The 22,176-nt window shown below is 35.2% G+C and overlaps 1 protein-coding gene across 2 annotated transcripts in view; it reads right to left on the bottom strand.

The window, feature by feature from the left end:
* The window catches only part of gdap2 (ganglioside induced differentiation associated protein 2), a 38,354-nt gene that overhangs the window by 9,506 nt on the left and 6,672 nt on the right, over positions 1 to 22,176 (bottom strand). For both annotated transcript variants that reach the window (XM_023291845.3, XM_023291844.3), the window contains exons 3-11: positions 20,447 to 20,586; positions 18,974 to 19,127; positions 18,185 to 18,273; positions 16,091 to 16,167; positions 13,727 to 13,886; positions 10,711 to 10,861; positions 9,230 to 9,306; positions 7,785 to 7,861; positions 6,599 to 6,738 (exon numbers count right to left, since the gene is read on the bottom strand). In XM_023291845.3, coding sequence (XP_023147613.2) covers positions 6,599 to 6,738; positions 7,785 to 7,861; positions 9,230 to 9,306; positions 10,711 to 10,861; positions 13,727 to 13,886; positions 16,091 to 16,167; positions 18,185 to 18,273; positions 18,974 to 19,127; positions 20,447 to 20,586 — 1,065 coding nt within the window. The remainder of the gene's footprint in view (positions 1 to 6,598; positions 6,739 to 7,784; positions 7,862 to 9,229; positions 9,307 to 10,710; positions 10,862 to 13,726; positions 13,887 to 16,090; positions 16,168 to 18,184; positions 18,274 to 18,973; positions 19,128 to 20,446; positions 20,587 to 22,176) is intronic.

A 22,176-nucleotide genomic window follows, 5' to 3' on the forward strand; every position in this document is an offset into this window, starting at 1 on the left:
AAAATACTCAGTGAATCTCTGACACAAACAAACCTGCATCTACAAGCTGATCCCTAAAAAAATCACCACATTTCAGTCACTGTTTGTTCATTTTAACAGCAGTTGTAGGTTGGATAAATGTTAAAAACATCTGTCTGTGACCTAATTTTAATGCAGAAAATGAAACTAAAACTACATTAAGAAGTCATATTTTAAGATGAGAACTACGACAATATTATAAAAACAATTTTAGGCTCTTCGTGTTTTATATCAACACTACCTGACTTTAGGTTTAATTAAAAAACCTCTACCACTTATTTTATTCAGGTTTTAATTGGCTGAATTGATTTTACTCATTTACTACCATTATTAGAATTAATTTTATTCATTGAGTCCTCTATTGTTCACTTATTTGCATATTTTAGTTTATTAAATGTCTGGTTTATTAGTTAATTTTTTATAATTTTCCCATTTTGTGTTTGTAAAGTGAGGAGTGGAGAGTAGTTTGCATTGGTTTGTTGCATTTTTATTCCTTTTTTCCTTTAAATTACTTTGTGTTACAGTTCATTTGTATGAAACATGCTAAATAAATAGTCAGATTTATCGATTAATTTATTGATATTAGTTAAAAACTAAACTAAAAATGGTTCAAGACAGACTCCTGGACAAATAAATTAAACTCAAAGTGCTTCTAAAATGTGAAAGAATCTAAAAACTAGACTAAAATGTTATTTTTAAAAAATTCGACTGCCACTAAATACAATCAAACGACCAGAAATCCAACTAAAAACACACATTTTTACCAAAAGACGAGAACCATGATTTTTTTTTTTTCTGGGCCGTTTGTCCAACAATGAACCCAAAAAGGGCTAAAAATGAAGAAAATAACAAAACTCATCCGTCTCCTGCAGAAACTAATCAACAAATCCCCACTTAGCCAGACAGTTTTGGAAACTTCTCCGTTCATGTTTGGCTTTGGGTCGATTTACTTAGTTATTCGGAGCCCAAGCGCATCTGCAGCCAGTTTGACAGTTTGATGAGGTTAAATATGTTGTAGAAAAGCAGCAAGAAGTGAAACCTGCTTTAAAATGAGTCAAACGTCCTGACAAAAGAGCTGCAGCAGGAAAAGAACATTTACAGATGAAAGTTGGTTTTTTTTAATGTAATTTGATCCCTAAACATGATATAAAACACAAGACACTTTGCTTGCAGAGCAGAAAAAGAAAATTCACCAAAACACAGAGACCTTCTGAACCAAAACACCTAAATTAAACTAGACTTTTATGTTTGTGCTTCAAAATTCGTCAAAAATGAAAACTAAGCTGATGTCTGATCTAGTTGGTCTTGTATTTTATTTCAAAGTAAACACATTAACATGCATTACCCTCTGAAAACTAGATGAGGAACATCTTTTAATAAATTATCACTGTTTTTCGAGTCAGAAACTGCAAAAATAGGAAGAACCGGATTAAAAAAAATGGTAAAAATGAACAAATTTTAAGCTTTAAAATTGTAATATTTTGTCAAAATCCCTTAATTCTACGTGTCTTTTTAAAACATTCTGCAAAAAGAAAGCAGAGTTGGTAAATAACCTAAAAAACCTGATCAAAAATACCTGCTAAATGACAATCTTTTAGAGGAAATGGGCAGGTTTTCTAAGTCAAAAGTTGCACAACTAAATATAAACAGCAACTTTCATGAGTCCAAGTGTTCTGAGAGTTTTGGTGAGATAACATTTTAAGGTAAGCAGCATTTCAACCTGAGCTCTGATGAATAAGTATCAGTTATAGTTTATGACTAAACAGGGGTTTTCCTGCTCTGACGAAAGAGGAAGCTGAATGAATCACTGATTTCATTCATATTCTGTTGCGATGACTGCATGAATGGGACATTTTTAGTGGCATTTTTCTTTATTCTCCACTGAAATACAGCAGCAGAAAAGTTTAACAGCATACGAGGGGATTTATCCTGTAATAAAATGTGTAAACATCAAAAAAAGGGAAGATTTCTCGACAGAAAAATGGAAATTAAAATGTGGTGAAGATGAACTGGGAGGGGTGAAAGGTGCAGGATGACTGCACGGAGTTTCCCAGCGACACAGGAAGCTGCTTGGTCATGAGAAAACAGAGAGACAAGAACTAGGAAGGTTTAATAAAGCCACACAGTTTCTCTCTAATCAGCTTCCAGTTTAAAAGAAAAAAAAAGCTGTGACATTATTTTGCATTCGTTTTGCTCTACAATAAACTCATCTAGTTTCAGTTGCCTTATTAAACCTGCAGTCAATTAAACACAAAAGGATCCTTCTAGTTTATCACCACTTGTGTCTGATTTTTGTAGTTTTGGACAATTTTTAGACAGATGAGTGAATCTTTATGTACATACACTACCGTTCAAAAGTTTGGGGTCACTTAGAAATGTCTTTATTTTTGAAAGAAAAGCAGCATTTTTCAATGAATATAGCATTAAATGAATGATAAATCCAGTCTGGACATTGTTTATGTGGTAAATGACTATTGTAGCTGGAAACAGCTGATTTTTAATGGAATATCTCCATAGAGGTACAGAGGAACATTTCCAGCAACCATCACTCCTGTGTTCTAATGCTACATTGTGTTAGCTAATGGTGATGAAAGGCTAATTGATGGTTAGAAAACCCTTGTGCAGTTATGTTAGCACATGGATAAAAGTGTGAGTTTTCATGGAAAACATGAAATTGCCTGGGTGACCCCAAACTTTTGAACAGTAGTGTATGTCATGTCATATCTTTTAACAACATTACTCAAAAACGGACTAACGTCTATGGATGATATTTTCAGGGAAGGTCAGAAATGACACAAGGATTACCTCGTTAGATTTTGGCAGCGATGCGGCTCAGTTTAGATCCACGGATTTGTTAAAGATTTCTGTATCATGACCAGATATCGGCTACTGCGTCAGCTGCCTGCTGACGATCACATGACTGTGATCCCACTACAAATCCAATTCCCGTCGTCCGCTACATATATCTGTACATAACGTACACATGCAGAACACATGTCTGTGCTCAGTGCAAAGTCATTTTGTTTGTAGGTACATCTATATTAAATGGACACATTTTATGTTGCCATGATTTCTGCCACAAATTTTTCAAGATTTCATCCGTCAGAAATGATACAACATCTGATCGGCCTTGGCGGGAAACTGCGCTATCTGAGTGCTTTTCTTGTTATGGTATGTATCCACAAGACATGGCATGAAATTAAGTACTCGGTTTCCAGTTGTAAGTGTTTAACAGTGATAAAGTGAGAGCTGTACCAGCATACAAAATGACAGGATTAGCAGGTATGTTGAGTGTAAAATGAGCATAAAACCAGTTTTTATTGCCATGAAGGTGGTTCTTTTTTTAAATTACTAGATCACTGTCGTTCTTGGCTAAGTGGATTATGTTTTATCTGCAAACCTGTTGAGCTGTATGTTACTAAAACGAGTAAACGAAGCAGTTACAGTATTACAAACCTACATGTATTCAGTTGGAGATGCAGAAAATGCGTAAGTATGTTTTTAAGTTTGTTCCTGATTTTTTGCCAAGTTAGTTTTATGCTGCTGGAGCTATTTGTAATATTAGAGAAAAGCCATTGTTGAGTTCTCTCTACTTCTAGTCATGGTTGTGCATCTTCTGCTTTATGCTGCAGTGAAAAATGAGCCCACAGTGAGTAAAAATGTGTTAAAAAAAAAAAAAAAAAAAAAAAAAGCCAAGAAATCAGAGTCTGACGATAAAACCTTAACAGTTGACCAAGAAAGTTGATACCTGTTATCTCTGAGTTTTAGGCTTTGTTGAACCAGTTAACACAAAGAAAGTCTGACTCTGTCAAACTTACTTTATTCTACACCCTCAGATAACATAAATCACATTATTTTAAGGCAAAATTGAAAGTGAATCGATTCCAAATGTTTGAAAATCGCCTCCAATCGTACAACTGTTTGATCAAAACTGTGGCTGGTAAAGTTCAAGCAAGAGGGACAGTAAAACTTTTCTGCTCCAAATTAAAGGAATTCTGACCTAAAATCTTACTTACTATAATTTAATAACAACAAGAAGTCTGAGCATCACAAATCTCACTTTAGATCACACGAACAGGACCCTGCTTTTCATTTGGAGGATGTGGCTCCTATTAGTCTTGAAGAAAATATTCCTCAGGGGTGAACCTCACAGCCGACTACAAAGGCAGAGGCGCTGGTATCGATACGAGTCATTCGAATCAGTGAGTATTTGATGTGACGTTGTTCCGTGAATGTGATGACAAACATCCTGCAGTTCGCTCACAATCTTAAAAATAACAACAGAATTGCTGGTGTAGATCCAGATCTGACCTCTGGGCTGCATGTGTTTCTTTAAATACACTACCAGTAAATGTTTGGACACACCTTCTCATTCAACAGTTTTTCTTTATTTTTACTACTTTCTACATTGTAGATACATACTGAAGACATCCAAACTGTGAAGCAAGATATATGGAATTATGTAGCAAACAAGCAACTGTGAAATAACTCTGACTATGTTTTAGATTTTAGATTTCTCAAAATAGCCACCCTTTGCTTTGATTACTACTTTGCACACTCTTGGCCTTCTCTTGATGAGCTTCATGAGGTAGAACCTGAAATGGTTTTCACTTCACAGGTGAGCCTAGTCAAGGTTCATGTGTGGAATTTCTTGCCTTCTTAATGGGGTTGGGACCATCAGTTGTGTTGTGCAGAAGTCAGGTTGGTCCACAGTTGACAGCCCTATCTGACAACTATTAGAATCCATATTATGGCAAGAACCAATCAGCTAAGAGAAACGACAGTCCATCATTACTATAAAAACTGAAGGTCAGTCAGTCCAGAAAATTGTAAAAACTTTGAATTAATCCTCAAGGAACCATCTAGGAACTACCCAGGAACCTAAAATATAAAACATGTTTTGACTTATTTCACAATTTTTTGTTTACTACATAATTCCATAAGTGTTCATTCATAGTTTTGATGCCTTCAATGAGAATCTACAACATAAATAGTCATGAAAATAAAGAAAAACCATTAAATGAGAAGCTGTGTCCAAAGCTGAAACGCTTCACTGCAAATTCAGAACAACGATCTGCTTTCAGAGCTTTGATTACGGCTCAGTCACAGCCAATATATCAGCCTCGAGGATTTGCTTCCAAGTTTGGATTTCCCTGGTCCAAATATGGCCGCCAGATTTTCAAAAATCCACAACGAAACAAAAGCTTGGTTTTTTTTTTCTTTTCCAAAAAACGTCCAAACAAACCACAGCCTCGGTGGTGTCGTGCTGCAGTGTAAACATCGTTCGCGGCTGCAGAGGTCAGCAGAAGGTCAAATGACAGCAAAACCTCAAAGATGACGCAGCATTTTTTCATTTTACAGCCATAACTGGATATGACACTCTTTCACATTTTATTAAGCTACAAAAAGTGGATAGGCTCATGTAAGAAACAAATTCAGCTTCTAAAGAGCTGTCAAACCTTCGTAGATGAAGGGATTTTGCTAACTTTTGGGTTGATTCCTCAAAGAAAACCCACTTTCTGTGATTCTTAGGTGCATCTGAGTATCTAAAACGGCTAATTCTGCTGTAAACCCAGAACAAATAGTTCCAGGTGAGTGGGAGGCTAAAGGAGTAACTGTTCTAGACTTCTCTGTTTGTCCTTCTTGTCAATCATTGTGAGGCAAAAATGAAAACTAAGCTGGTGTCCAATCTAATTTGTCTTGCATTTGACTCCAAAGTAAACACATTTAACAAGCATTAAACCTCCAGAAACCAGAACTGGCATGTTGAAAGGCAGATTATCTCTAAAGTTACACATTTTACAAAAACACAAACGATGTGCATTAAAACGGTGTGCAACGTTTAAATATTCAGCAAATAATAAATCATTTTTTAAAAGTAGATTCGGTAAATGATAAAAACAATTACAGACACGTGACTAAAATGCGCTAACTTTTCAGTCGCACTGCAGGCAGTGTTTATACCATATATAAACAAATAAAGAATGCATGTAGCTAAATATCTATAGTATGCAGATTCACCATTTTTTCTGGGATTAATAACACTTATGGGCACTTTAAAAAATGTTACATAATTTAAAAAAAAAACAGATAATGATTTATTTAACTGTAGCTTTTTATGATTTCTACATTATATTTGTGTTATACTGCAAAAAAATAGACTTTATATTGCAGTGAAAAATTAGCCTACAGTGATTAAAAATGTGATGGGAGCAAAAAACAAACTAAAACACCCTCTGAAATTCATCAACTTTAATAAATTATTTATGGATGTATAAATTTGCCATGCTACAGTAAAGTCATTTTTGAGTTCTCTCCATTTCTAGCCACAGTTGTACAGTTTATGATTCATATTGCAGTGAAAAATTAGCCCACAGTGTGTAAAAATGCACAAAAAACAGGATAAATGCTTTGAAACCCAGTCTACTGAGTCCAAAAACTGTAAAAATCTTTAAATCTAACTACAAAATGTTGCACGTGTCTGAAATACATTTCCCAGCATGCACTCAGTTCAAGGTTCATGCACAGCTCTTACAAAGGAAGTGTGCAGCAGCTCAGGTGAGTAAAACTTCACACTTACTTGGCGTCCACGATGTCATAAAGGTTCTTGAGGAAGTCGGAGTCCAGATGGTTGTGTTCTCCGGTCAGAGTGTGGAAATAAACCATCACGTACTCCTTCACCGTGATGTGATCCATGACGTGGATGAAGTACAGCAGGGCCTGCACACGCAAACACACACGCGCACACACACACACACACACACACACACACACACACGCACTTTAACGCCTTTTATTAATGTTTTTTTTTGAGTTGAATACCCTGTTTTGGATCACTGTTTTTTTTTAAAGCTTTCAGTTGGTGATTTAATATTTGAGCCATAGGTAGTTAACTAGCAAAAAATTACAGACACGAGACTAAAATGTACTAACTTTTCAGCTGAACTGCAGGCAGTGTTTACACGGCGCAAATACAAATAAAAAATGCATGCAGCAAAATATCTGTAGTATGCAGATTTAACATTTTTACCAGTACTTATAACACTTACAGGCACTGTTTAAAATGCTCTATATGCTGATTCAAGTTATATTTATTTTAAGTTTTCCAAAACAGATAATTAAAGCTTTATTTTACTTTTGTGTTTAAGGATTTATGGCATTAAATTTGTTATAATTAAAAAAAAAATAGATTTTTTATTGCAGTGAAAAACAAGCCTACAGGAGATACATGATCCTAAAATGTATTTACTACTTTAAAGTTAAAAATTTGACCCTGCAGACATTAAAACTGTTAAAAATTTAAAACAATTTGGGATTTATTTTCTAAGGTTGCAGTTTTAGTATTTTTGTTGCGTTGTGATGAAAAATTTGAGCCACAGGTACTTGCTAAGTACATGCTTCTAAAATTTATTTACTACTTCAAACTTTGTGTTCAGTGAGCAAAAACTTAAGTATTTGACCCTGTAGATGTTAAAACTGTTAACAATTTAGAACAACTTGCAAACACACGTTGCAAGATCACAGGATTTGCAACGAAATGCAGATGCAACACGCTTATGTGCACACAAACAAAACACATTTGTACAGTTTGCAGACGTCCACGAGTGTGTTTGAATACAGACGCAAACTGAAAAGGACAAACACAGATGCTCTGAACACGCAGAGACAGAAGCTGCTACAAACATTCAACCAGAGAACAGTCAAACCTGACTCACTGCAACGTCAAGAAAAGGCTTTTATTCTGAAATAACTTCAGGTTTTGGTACCTTTTCAACGTCGATGAGGGTCACTGGGATGTTTCGTCCGACCACGACCATCACTGTCCGTCCACACATGTCCACGCCTGCAGAAACACACATTAACACAACAAACGGTTCAATTATGACTTAGAATCTTGATTTCCAGAATCTCAGAAGTTAGGATTTGCAGCTTTTCACATTTTTGTGTCTTTGTAAATTTAATATCTTTGAGGTTTTGGACAAAATAAGAAGCGCTTTAGACTTTTTCTCTCAATGTTCTAACATTTTGTAGATTAAATAATGAGGATAATAGGATATTAGATGAATGCAAATATAATTTAACAGCTGTTTAACAGGTATAGTAGTTATAATAACACATCATTCCAGATGAATAACTCCACAGTCAGTCCTGAGAGTTAGTAAGTCGCCTGCATCTGCAACAAATAACAACAATTTCTAGAATAAATGAATGATTTCATTGATTTATCAAGCAAAAATGCCAAACGTTCTCTGGTTTATGGTTCTTAAATGTCAGGATTTTCTGCTTTTTACTGTTTAAGTCTTATTATAAATAGACTTCTTTCAGTGTATATTTAGTTTTTGAACTATTTATATGACAAAATAAGTAAATCATTATTATTGAAACAAATAATCAGATTATGCATAGCACAATTATCTAACGGTTCTTATTTAACTAGCGGCTCTTAATTTTAAGGTTGTTTTAGGCTGTTAATACCTAACAAAAAAGATGATAAAAGATGCTCATTGTGTACTATTGTAATACACATGCATTAATATGTGCAATGCTGTTATTTCTAGAACAAGCATTAATGTATATTTTGGTTTCTTTTTGATTTTTGTACAACATTCCTTGATTTTTCGCACCATCTTTGCTGCTGTGAACAGACTAATAAAGGCTTATCTTATCTTTTGTGTGATTCATGTGAATTCAGAGACCGTAGCTCATCATTTTATTTTATTACTGGTCTGTTTTGTATCATCACACACCTTTACACTGTTTTATGTTGTGTTTTTTTATCAGTTTAACACTTCGCACTTTATTAATTACCTTAAAAATTAAAGATGAACGTGACATTTTCGTAAACACAGATGCTTAAAATATTCAGAAAGCTAGATGATGCATAGTTTAGGAAAGGATGCTAAACAGTGTGTTAAAGTTTTTCAAATATCATTTCACATCTGACAGCTTTTAGGACACGAGATCTTTAAAACAAAGCTGCACAACATCACTGCCTCCTACTGGTGAAGGTGTAAAACTGCACCTCACAGCTCAAAGTTCACAGAGGTGATATATTTAATTTACAAGTGTTTTTTTTCTTTAATCCTGCAAACAAAGGCGGGGAAAGTGGATGACAGCACAGGAACTTTAACCACATACACGCCCCTTTGTTTCAGTTTTACATTTACAGAAATGAAACATACGATAATGGAAGATATGACTAAACTCCTACCGGTTTGGTACAAGGCTTTCAGTGCAGCGATGTCTGACAGATCTTCTGCTCTCGCTCGACACAACCAGCGACTGTAGCTGAAACACACAAAGAGAAGCACCTTTAGTTTATGTTGCATAGATGAAAACACACCACATAATACGGAGTATACATGCATCTAAAATACTGCAACCATTGCCGCTATAGAAACTTCACTAGGAGGTAAAATATTGAGACATTTGTGAGTTAATAACTGATGTGTAAAAGCTCTAAATAATCTCTGCTATGACTTGTAGGGACACACAGTTCCTCATGCAGTAAATTAATTTGATGTTAGCTATAAATAATATAGATTTGCTTTAAACTTGGCGAAACTTGCTATAAGAAGTCTTTCTTTCTACTATCTTTTTTATACTTTTTGTTTTAACAGTGGGGATGAAGTATTCAAATCAGTAAAAGTAGTTAATCCAGCTTTTAAAAAATACACTATTGCAAGTTACGTTAGCCTTCTGAACGCCAAATTGAGCCAGTGTGTTTGAAAGACATGTTAACTTTAAAAAAACAAAAACAAAATAACACTATTTATCAGACAGAAACTGCAAAAGCAGAAAGATTAATAATGTGTGACTTCCGGTTCCAAATGTACCAAATCTTAGCTTAAAAAAAGATGATATTTAATCAAAATCTTTGTATTCTACACATTTCATTTCAAAATTTCTCCAATAATAAACAGATGCTGTACAAAAATCTGCACTCTTTTTAACCGATAAGCTATTAGTGACTCAGCTAACCAACAGTAAAATATTCTAGGATTTTCTGGCTAAACTAGACTGAACTACTGTTTAGTCGATAAGAGACAAGTATGGAAACTAATTAAAAAGTAGCGGTAAAGTAGTAGTAGTAAAATATCTATGGTAAATGTGATTTAATAATAATCTTAACTTGTCTGTAAACTCTTACTTAGTTTAATTATTAATAATTCATTATATTATGAACACTGATGTTAAGATGCCATGACATAAACGTAACTAGGAACTACAGCTGCAAAATAAAAGCAGAGGACTATAAAGTCCAATATTTCTTTCTGAAATGTACACAAAAGTTTTTGGACTAACTAATGCTCTAACAAGAGACAATTTGGGACTTCAAAAATAGAATAATTGTAATAATCACTGCAGGGAAACTGCTTTGCAACAGTTTCTCAAATATGAAAAAGGTGTGAAAATATACAAGAATACAAAATATACAGTACAGGAATACAAAAACGTACCGAGATGCATAATCTGGACTCTTATAGCAAGTGGTTTAGTGACAGGAAGAATGTAAACAACAACCAAGAAGGCTTGTTAAAACCTCCCTGGGTATGTAGCGTGGAGGTGGCACCATAGCTAACAGTTCAATATGTTGATCCTTCATGGTATATTACAGAGTACTATTATTACATAAAAATGTGTGTTAATGCAGTATGTTCCAGCTCTGTTAGAGTTTGGTTGCATTCTTACTTTCTCTGGTGCTGTTTCTGCATGGCTGCCTCTGACATCTGGCCCTGTAAGATCAGTTTCCTCTGTTTGTCCACGTCGCCCTCCATCCGAGCAAAGGCGTGATTTCCCACTTGACCCAGATCCAAATCCAGGTTCTCCTCCTCGCTGTCATCTAGAGAAACAGATAGCGAGCGGATATTTAAATTTTTAATCTTTAATGGATTCAGGAGTTACTGTAAAGTTACATGCACACAGGACAGATGTGCATATTCAAACACATCTGTCCTCCCTTATGCAAAAAAAACCCAAACAAGCAAGACTTAAATTACACTTTTTACAGAATGTATTCAGTAAAACATCAAGAATTTGGACTCATGCTTATCTTTAATATGCTGATTTTCTCCTAAAAGATTCACTGCATGCTTTTATTTATCAGATTACTAATCTTACTACTAATTTGCATCGGTGTCCTGGCTTGTCTGTGTTAATTTTTTTAGACACATCCACTATTTGCATGTGTTCGAGTCCACCACATGCATTGCTCTATGCATGTCCACGCATTTTATCGACCTCCACAAGGCCGCATCTGTCTGTCAGCGTGTATACATCAGCCTGTTGTTATTGGGTTTCTCCTGCAGGCTGCTGCTTTCTTTGGATCGACACCCTGAAGCCACATCTCACTGCTTTGAAGCGCCAGGCCAGCAGACATCACACTGCAGGTCAGTGGAGGCGACTGGCTTCAACGTGGAAACCACAAACACTAACACATGGACTGGTGTTACTTTTACAATCCTCCTCACCCAAAACCTAACATTTAACCAAAGCTTTGGCTAGGTAAACTGGAGAGGTCATAGAACATGCAGATTTTATAGAGAGTTTAAGTTTAATCTCAAGCTATCAATAGTTACTGTTAATGTAGTTAATGCTTGTGGTACTGTTATTATAGTTAATGCTAGTGTTACTGTTATTGTACCTAATGCTAATTTTACCTTTACTGTAGGTAATGCTAATGTTGCTGTTACTATAGCTAATGCTAATGTTGCTGTTAATGTAGCTAATGCTAGTATTAAAAAATGTAACCAGCCAAACACATGGCAGCGACTCTACGTATTTAGGCATGTAAACACGATGAAGACGACCTGCTGAAGTTCAAATGGGGAAGAAAGGTGTTTTAAGTGACTTTGAACGTGGCTGGTTTGACGATTTGAGACATTCAATCTACAACCATCTCGAGGATTTACAGAAAATGATCCAAACAAGAACAAATATCCAGTGAGCAGTTCCCTGGGAGAAAAAAAACCCTTTATGCTAGAGGAGAACAGCGAGAATGGTTTGAGATAACAGAAAGGCAATACATATTCATCCAACCTTGAAGCAGAAGACAGTCCTGTCAACTATAATCAGGAAACCGATGCTACAATCCACCAAACCGGACAATAGAAGATTGGAAAAAATTTGCTTGGTCTGATGAGTCTCGATTTCTGGTCAGAAATTGGCGTAAGCACCATGAAAACATGGATCCATCCTGTCTTGTATCAATGGTTCAGGCTTCTGGTGGTGTAATGGAGTGGGAGATATTTTCTTGGCACAAAATGAGCATCATTTAAACCACACAGCCTCCCTGAGTGTTAAGGCCATGTCCATCCATTTATGACCACAGTGGACCAGCTGAAATCATCTCAAACTGGTTTCTTGAACATGAAAATGAGTTGACTGGGCTCCAATGGCCTCCATAGTGACACAATTTCTGTCCACAATCATGTCAATGTAGACCAAAATCTCTGAGAAACATTTCCTTGTTGAATTGATGCCATGAAGAATTAAGGCAGTTCTGAAGGCAAAAGGGTCCAAACTGGTACTAGACAATCAGTGACTATTTATCATTTAGAAGTACAACAACCACCAGGTACTACAGCTGATCTACAATACGTCTTCTGACATTCAAGTCCTTCGTCTACCTTATCAGTTAATAATCTTTTAATTATTAACGAATCCATCATCATCAAGTAAACCCTATAAAAGCAGCCTGCAGCTCTGTCTTGCTATGGAATAATGCTAATTTCTTGGTAACAGAAAGACGACAAACTGCATAAAAACATGACAGAAAAGCACCTGCTGCGTTCGGCCTCCCGATTGTCATATTCAGACGATACTGTGTGGAAAACATGATGTCATCCAGGGAGGAAGCAGTGCATGAGTGGGTGTGCACGAGTAGGTGTGTGTGAGTCGGTAAAAGGTAGCCAGATGTTCCACTGACCCAGTTAAAAAAATGCTTTTCCATGTCCTCAGACTGACTCAGCGACTACCTGAACTTAAACAAACGGTTCTCACATTCAATCCTGACCCAGAACTACATCTTTACTTAGACAAAACTTAATGTTGTGGCTGACTAACCATGTTGTTGAACAGGTAGACTACTTAACTCGACACCCACAGACTGTTCCGACCTGACTTATTTAAGTTTTTCTGAGACAAAACAGATCATAATCTCCTAAAAACTGCTGTTCTGTCTTTGTAGTGCAGTTAAAATATCCTTAGTTAATTCTGAAGTGCTTCAATTCAGTCAAAATTGAAGTTGAGGTTCCCTTCCTTTGGTCAGAAATGAAGCGGAATCAAGTGAGGGGGTTAGAAGCAGAGTGGTCTAACCCACAAAAAAATCTGAACTGAGCTTTATATCATTTCTGTAATGTTTTATGGTCTAGATTTTAAACTGGTCTAACACACATCCCAAATACAGCCTTACAGTGGCGCTTCAACTGTTAGACCATTCTTGAAAACACAAAACTTTGAACCCATTTTTCGCAAGCACCAAAGAAAGTGGTTTAGACCACTCTGCTTCCAAACCCTTCAAGTACTGAGTGTTTATTGAGCCAACTTTCAAAACCGTAGCAAGAATTCAACTGATGTTTGACACAAGAAGGAGACTTAAATACAAACCATTTGAACAAATATGACGTCTAATCTTGTAAAGAGATTGCAGACATGAAAGTGAACCACATTACAGAGCTCTATCAAACAGTTTAAACTGGTTTTCTACCTTCCAAGGTTCCAGGTTTCTCGGCGATACGAATCTGTCTCTCCGGGACGACGGGTTCGCCCTCGGAGTTTCCGATGTCAGCTGGAATAAGAGGCAGGAAAGTCTTCTCCTCGTCCTCAGAGCGAGGATAATAGAGAGGCAGCAACTTCTTGAATACAGGCTGAAACAACACACATACACATACTAAATAATCTAGTCTTTCACTGACTACGACTATAACCCAAGCTTATCACTTCCTGTTAATTTGACTAGACTTTTCTCATTTCCTTGTGAGAAAGGGATGCTGAGTTTGAACAAATTTCTTAATTTGGCAGCACTATCAATCAATAATCAGTCAATCAATAACACAAAATTTATGATAGAAATTAAGACACCTTGACTGTACTTATGTGTCAGACAGATTTTCAGCCACTGGGACAAAGTGATGCTGTTTCAGTGCACTTTACTTTATAAAGCTCTGGCCAGAAGGCATTAAACACTACAGAAGACTTTGTCATGGTGCCAGTTGCTAGCTAAACTCCCACAATAACATTATAAACTGCTTCTACCTCCTCTGGTCTCTACAGTATCAAACAATAAGAGGCTCCCCCTGGTGGAACAACCAGGTACTAGATCTAATCTGCAGTATATTTTCTTTCAATGTCGCTTGGTTCTTTTAATTGGTATATTTATTACTATTTTGCTGCACTGGCTAGCAGCTAAGTTGAATCTGTTCTCACTCGACAGATAAATAAAGGGAGAAAAACCACATAGCAATAAATACACAAAACAATAAAAAACTTAAAAGTAAAAAAAAAATAAGTAAAAGCAATAAATAAAAGTTGACTTCAGCAGATTCTGAATAATTTTAGACATCAGACAGTTTAATCATAATTTAATCTGATTAAACAGAGTAAATAAAGAAATGATCTAAACTGAGACAATAGCCTTTTTTTGTAGAATATTGCAGTTTTTATCAGAGGATTTGTTTATGGATTGAGTACGCAGATTTAACTCGAAAGGGTTAGGGTTATCATCAAAAATGCTGACAACTGAAACAAAAACAGGCTTGAAATTTTTTACTTTACGTGTAATAAATACAGAATATTTAAGTATTTAAATATAAAAGGTTATCTTTTTGAATTAAATAGCAGGAAAAAAAGCATTTCATGATATTGTAATTGTTTGACACAAATACTTGATATTTAACATAACATGTAAGTGACCTTTGTGTTTTGGTTAAGTTAGTGTTAATTTCAAGCTAATCAAATTTAAATTCTTTTACCAACTATTACTGAAGCTTACCATCAATCAATGGTAAGTTGTTTATGTATTTCACATTTCCTTGTTTTGGCAGCCTTTCTAATCAATAACCAATTAATCAGTAACACTAAATTGACTAACAGCGCCTGGATACAGATAACAGACATCAAAAACATCATTTTGACTGGTTTTACTCAAGATATTTACATCATTCTGATGAGTTAAAACCTAATTTAATTTAATTATCTTAAACTAGAATTATGATTAAACTGTCGAGATCTGAAAGTGGAATTACAGCAAATTCTGTTATAGATATCCACAGTTTCCTTCATGGATAACTGCAGCTGAATTGTATATTTATGTTGTTAGAAATCCACATGAATAGTGAAAGTGACACCATTTATACTAGGAAACATGGAACTGTGGATAAATTAAATGTTCTTTATGATTAAGAAGAATTATATTACGGTTATTGGCAATAAATATCCAGTCCAGCTCTTTAACTGGGTATTTAAATTCACCCTACACGTACATAGCAGCAACACAAAGTGTATTTTCATTCTTTTTTTCTTTATTTTATGTGCGTAACTACAATAATTGTATATTTGGCCTTGAGGGTTTACAAAATAAAGTCGTTTATGCTCAACACTCCAACTGAATGCCTCCAAAACTCCAGTTTCTTTGCTAAATGTGCTGCTCATGCTGTGACATGGTGTTACATAACAGGAAGGATAAGAAAAACTGGACTTAAATCAGAAGAACATGTGTGTTCAGGCTTTCAGAAGGTTGGAGAAATTAACTACCCTCAAGCAGGACTTAAAGGGAATCAGGCTGCTTTAATGATCAAACACTTTGTCAAACTCTCCCTTCACCATTTTAACAGCTGAATAAGAGGAATCTGACTCTATTAACTTGTTTTCTCTGAGTTTACAAAACTGAAATTACATTTTTAGTAACATCATTACAGGGAAATTATGCAACACCAACATTAAAATGATCAGTGAAGGTTACAAAAGAGCAGAAATTCCACAATCTACCTTTTTACAAGCTGTAAAATGAATCTGTACACAGATTGTATAATACAGTTAAAGGGCAGCTGGCACAGATTAAAGTCATACAAACCTCCTCTGTGTCCGACACGGCGAAAACCACCGTCTCAATGCTGTTTCCGTGATTCTCCAGGAACCTGCGCACTGTTCCTGTAAACTCAAAACCACTACGGTTAGCTTAAATACTAGGACAAAACAACGAAAGGAAGTGATTACAAAATGTCAAAAACCCCCTGAGAAAAACACCTTAAAAGTCCTCATGTTCCCAAAGATACGACGGAGAAAATCAGCATTTTTAATTATAAAAAAAGTGATTTAATGCTAACAATTAGCAAAATTAGTGTTTCAAGATGGTTATAAACTCATCTTGTTCACAGTACTATGGACAAATAGTTTGGAAACTAGCAAAATAATAAACACAAATGCATCCGTTTCTGTGCATGTATTTGCTAAACTAAACTAAAATAACATCCTGGCATTAACTCAAAGGTTATAGTTTGCTGTTTTGTTCTCGGTTTATGGTCATTTTGGAAGCTGTATTTTGTCTTAATGCTTAGTTTTGGCCTTATACCCACAGGTTTATTCATTTTGCAAAATGCATCTGAAACAGGTTTATCAGATTATGATATTATTGTGTGCTTAAGTCAACATATCAGTTAAGCTAAAAGCCAGTTTGTTTGTCCTGGGTTTGTCATAATCAAATCTGTGTCTGTCTGTTTGTAAAATTTCTTCATCTAATTTAAAGTATTTATAGTGGATCTGTGTGGGACTGAAGTTAAATTCTACTTTTTAACTTCATTTCCAAGATAATTATCAGTGATTATGTGAAACAGAAAGCCTGATAGATGACATCATAAAAAACAAGTTCTGAACGTCCCACAATGCTAATAAAAGCTCTTTGTGTGTGTTTCGTAATTCTCTGTGACCCCGAGCAGTTTCTGGATTTTTTTTTCGTTCCTGTTGCATTCTTACTCACTGCGGGTTCATTTTTCACTGCAATATAAAATCCGGAACCTCCATGGAAACAGAGCAACTGTGGTTAGAGGTTAAATGTCTTTAAACAGTTAGAATGCATTAAATCATAAAAAAACAACTAAAAAACGGAAGCAGAATTTTGTTGATTATTTATTTTATACAAACAAAAAAAAAAAATAATGGTATCTACATGTACATTTTTTCAAGTGCTCTAAAAAAGTAACTCTACCAACTGTAGATATTTTACCACTAACGTTTTTAATTTGTTTGCATAATTGTTGCTTATCTGCTCCGTCTAAACGCTGCCTGCAGTTCAACCGAAAATCCACGAATTCACCAACGGTAAACGCAAATGGTTTGTTTTTAAAAAATGAGACATGTAGAATAAAGTGATTTTTGATGAAATATAAAGATTTTAAACTGAAGTTTCAGATGGAACGGTACGTCACACATGATTAGTTCAAGGACCATCAGAAAAAAAAAAAAATTCTGTATCACAAAAAGGAAAAAAGGAAGTTGATTTTCTTTTATTATGTATTTTTAAAAACTAAAAAAAAGTCCCTGAATTTTTGTAATGTAACTGTTTCTCACAGTTGAGTAACTGTAGTCACTAATAATTCTCTGTTGTACAAAGGAGAGTAGACGTTTTGTTTTAAATATTCAAATGAGACATGTAGAATAAAGGGATTCTGATTAAATATGACAATTTTAATTTGGTTTGGTTTTAATTTCAGATTTGGTTCTTTCCTGATTAAATGACACTTTATAGCAGTTGAAGGAGTGTTGAAAAAGTTAAAAATCCAAAGATTTTCTCGGTTTTTATAGCTTCTAGTTCTGATTTAGGTGAAATTTTGGCAATATTATATTAAAAACCTGCTTTTCAAACCATTGAAGGTCACAACTAACAGCTTCAAGACTGTGCTGAATTTTAATTACAGTACAGAATCTGGTAATTTCAAATTGTATTTGACCTGTATTTTTTGTCTTAAATATATTTATTTACTAATACATATATCTGAGACATGTAGATTAAAGTGATTTTATTCAAATTCATAGATTTTAAACAGATTTGGTTACATACCATCGGAAAGTTGAATATATGATGATTATTTCTGTTGTCATGGTGTCATTTTGGTGAATATTTAAACCAAACATGCCTTTGAAAGCAGTCAGTCAAGTGTTTGTGTCTTACTGAAAGCGATGTGTGTCGCGTCCACCAGTGGATAACCTCTTTTAGTCGTACTGACGACACAGAGGCCAACCGACGACATCGACTGCTCTCTGTGGTGACAAGGAAAAAAAAAAAACACGTTAGATACCACATTTCTACGAGACACTGGCCAGATTCACAGTCTGACATTCTATTAAATCTCTTCGAAAACACACATCTTTGCAAACCAAATTTAAAAGTCCATTATCCTATTAAAATAATTTATTTAGTTTAAGAACTGACGGCGCACAACTTAGCATCCAGTTTCATTATTCCCCCTTTACATTTTATACTTGAATTTCAATTGGACACTGTGAACAATTTGTCAAGCAAATATGCAGATCTGCATGTATTTAACAATAAATTATATCATAAATCTTACATTATAAGTCAAATTGAGATGCAAACAGCAAATTGTGTGAGAATTTTTGAATTTTAAATGTGCAAATCCATGTATTTCTTGTCAGACTTACTGCCTTTTTTGCACTTTTAAACTTTCATGAATGAACACGTTTGATAAAACCAGATGCAGCTTTTCTCCAAACACTGTCACTGACATGATTATTGTGAAAACATTCCTTCAGAATGGGCTGGAAAGCTCTGAGAGGCTTTCATCAAATCTCTGTTTGTTTGTCTGTCGAGGTCAAACGTTGTTTATCAAACACTGAGGGGAACTGAAAGGATAAAATCTGAAAAACTCTGTGTGATATGAAGCGCTGCTTTGGAGGATGAAAGCCCAGTTAGTGGAGGTGAGGAGTGTTTGATTCTTACGCTGCCAGCTGCATGATGTTTCTGTAGCAGCTGTATAATGAACTCTCCGCCGCCGTCCTGTACTTGGCTTTGAACTTGGGTCCCACTGTGTGGATGATGAACCTCGCCGCCAGGTTAAAACCTTTGGTCAGCTTCGCCTCGCCGGTCCGACATCCTGCAAACAAAAACAAATGATACAAATGATTTAGTACAAAATAAAGAACACAAAAACACCTCACAGCTTCTGTAAATGTGCTTGTAAGCAGATAAAACACATTTTGATATGTGAATTCTCTTGAATATGGATGCTAGGTTTGAGGTTCAGGATATTTGTATGATATCTTGCCTTTAGGTTTTGAGTGCTAGTTATGTTTTTTGCTCGTTTTAAAAAACCTACAATTCTACAATTTCATTTAGCTTTTATCTAAAGCGACGTACATCTGAGAGTAGATATCACACAGCAAGGATCTAGTCAGGAGAAAATAACCTGGATAAGAGCCCTAAAACAAGCTCAAGTGTGCTAATAGAACCGCGGTGTCTACAGGCAGTGTGGGAGGTAACAGGATGTTTTTTATTTTGTTGTTTTTTGCAGTCTGGCAAGGGTGTTCAGTGGTTTTTAGCTGGTTTTTAGTCCTTTCTCAAAGACTGAGAGAGGTTCTGCAGATTGAACAGAGTTTGGTAACTCGTTCCACCACCAGGGAACCACAGAAGAGAAGAGTCTCGCTATGGACCTGCCCTGTGGTGGTTGGATCAGGAACTTTTTCAGGGGGTGTAGACCTGAATGAGAGAGTTCAGGTAGGAGGGAGCTGTTCTCATTCTCCTTTTGAATGCAAGTGTCAGAGTTTTAAATTTTATGTGGGCAGCAACTGGAAGCCACTGAATGATCTGAACAGTGGCAGAGATTTAATTTACCTACAGCATGTTGTCAACATGATGCATTTTAGACAAATCACATATTTTTGGTGTTCACGGCTATTAAAAACAATAAATAATGTCCTGGCAGTTCTGGATAATGAAACACATGAAAATTGTGTTTATAGGGGCTATTATCACAAACTAAACCGCTCGTTGTGTTTGGATGGTCGCGGAAACTCCAAAATTTAGTGTTTAAGATATCTTAAAAACAAAAGTCTCTAAGGAAAGCAACCGCCGCAAATTTCAAGAGTCGTGCACACGTTGGTCCAAGCTGATCTCCAGTTCAACTTTTGCATTTAAAACTGTGAGGCTGCGAGACTTGAGGTATGCAGTATGTACATGAATTCTTTTGTTAGTTTTGTTCCTTTTGGTCTGATCGACACTATAGTTCAAACGTATTTCAATCATCCTAAATGTTCATATACTGTATATTAAAGGAGCTTTATTGTGAAGATCAGCTGAGCATCAGGTGTCTGCTTATGTCTAATCCTGACACTGACATTTATGTTTTGCTGCTGCTGATCACTGAGCTGAAATCTAGTTTTTCTCAGCAGACGGATCTCATCTAAACCTTCTAACCTTTGAGTTTGAGCAGCTCGTCTCTCAGCTCCGGTCCGGCCAGCTGGTGGATGCTGTCAGAAACCGGGTTCTTGTCGGTCAGCGACTCGTTGCTGGTGTTCACGATGGCGGTGCAGTTTAGCAGAGCGACATCCCCGGTGCTGGTGTGAAAAACAAACAAACAAAGAAACATAATCAGTGTATTTAATATGATAAAATACACTTAAATATACAGGCACAATCACATCACAAAATAATGATCTTTAGATTCAGCTTCACTCAAAATCTTGGAAGAAACACTAAAGTAGGTTGGTCTAAGTTTGTTGCACTATTTTTTCTTATTTATTATTGTTTTTATTTATTGATAAATGTATTGATTTTTTTAGCATTTTATTTATTATGTCTTTTTTATTTTATTTATTTATCATTTTATTATTTATTTTATTATTTATGTATTTATAATTTTGTTGATTTATTTTCTTATCTATCATTTAGTTTTATTTTTTATTTTTCATTTTATTGAATTTTTAACTTATTATAGTATTATTTATTTATAATTTTATTTATTTATCACTTCATTGATTTAGTTTTCATTCATCCTTTTATTTTACTTTTTTTTATTACTTTATTTATTTTTATTTTATTATTTTTCTTGTATCACATATTTCATATTTATCCACTATTTATTGTGAGAAACATGCTTCAGTTGCTATATTCTTGTCAGGTTTCCATTTCTACTTAGTTATTTACTGCAGTGAATCCTCATGAGATTTTTCCTACCTCCAAACACATAATATAATGTACCTTTCTAATTTGTTTTCATGCTTATTCAATCCGTTCTCTGTTTACACTGCCTGCAGTTCAGTCAAAAAGACCTTAAATTTTTGTCACGTAACAGCAGAGTCACTAATAAATTCCCATGTTTTCTGTTTTGACATGTAAAATCAGGTGTTTTTGATCAAATATCACAACTTCAGGCTTAGATATGGTTGTTTCCAGACCAAAAAGCACGTTGGAGAGTTAAAATCCCAACATATTTTCTCTGTTTTATAGTTTCCGGCTCTGTTGGTGAAATTTGGGCAACTTTTAAAAAACAACATTCTTTTCAAATCCATTGACGTTGATTTGTGGGTTTAGAAGGTTAAAATATACATGCAGTGTATTTACACTCAGCCAACCTTTACGCTGCAAACATTCATACAAACAGCTGTGAAGACATTTAGCCAAAGCACAATTCTTCTTTTATTGCTTCAGCATTTCTTTGCTCTGCAGCTCTTTGGAAAGAACACTGAGGAAACAGTTGTGTTGAAACAATTTGATCACAAGACAATTTCACCAGGACCGAGAAGGAAGAGGGTGTGTTTTTTCGCTTTAGACCAGGGGTGTCAAACATGCGGTCCACGGGCCAAAACCGGCCCTCCAGAAGGTCCAATCCGGCCCTATGGACGACTTCGTAAAGTGTAAAAATTACAGAGAAGACACGAACTGCAAATTGTACATTTGTAAAACTATAAATTGAAAATAATTTTTAGACCGTGACAAGTTGTTTGATCATAAATTAAAATACTAGATTGCTCATTGTTCTTTTGCCATTTTGTGTCTCATTTTTGTAATATTTTGTCTTGTCTTTTGCTGTTTTGTATCTGTCTTGTTGTTTGTCTCATGTTTTCGTAATTTTGTGTTTCCTCTGTCTCGCATGTTTTGTCTATTTTTTGTCATTTTGTTTCTTTTTTTGTCATTTTTTTGTCTCA

The sequence above is a fragment of the Amphiprion ocellaris genome, chromosome 11 (genome assembly GCF_022539595.1).
Source record: "Amphiprion ocellaris isolate individual 3 ecotype Okinawa chromosome 11, ASM2253959v1, whole genome shotgun sequence".
Taxonomy (NCBI): domain Eukaryota; kingdom Metazoa; phylum Chordata; class Actinopteri; family Pomacentridae; genus Amphiprion; species Amphiprion ocellaris.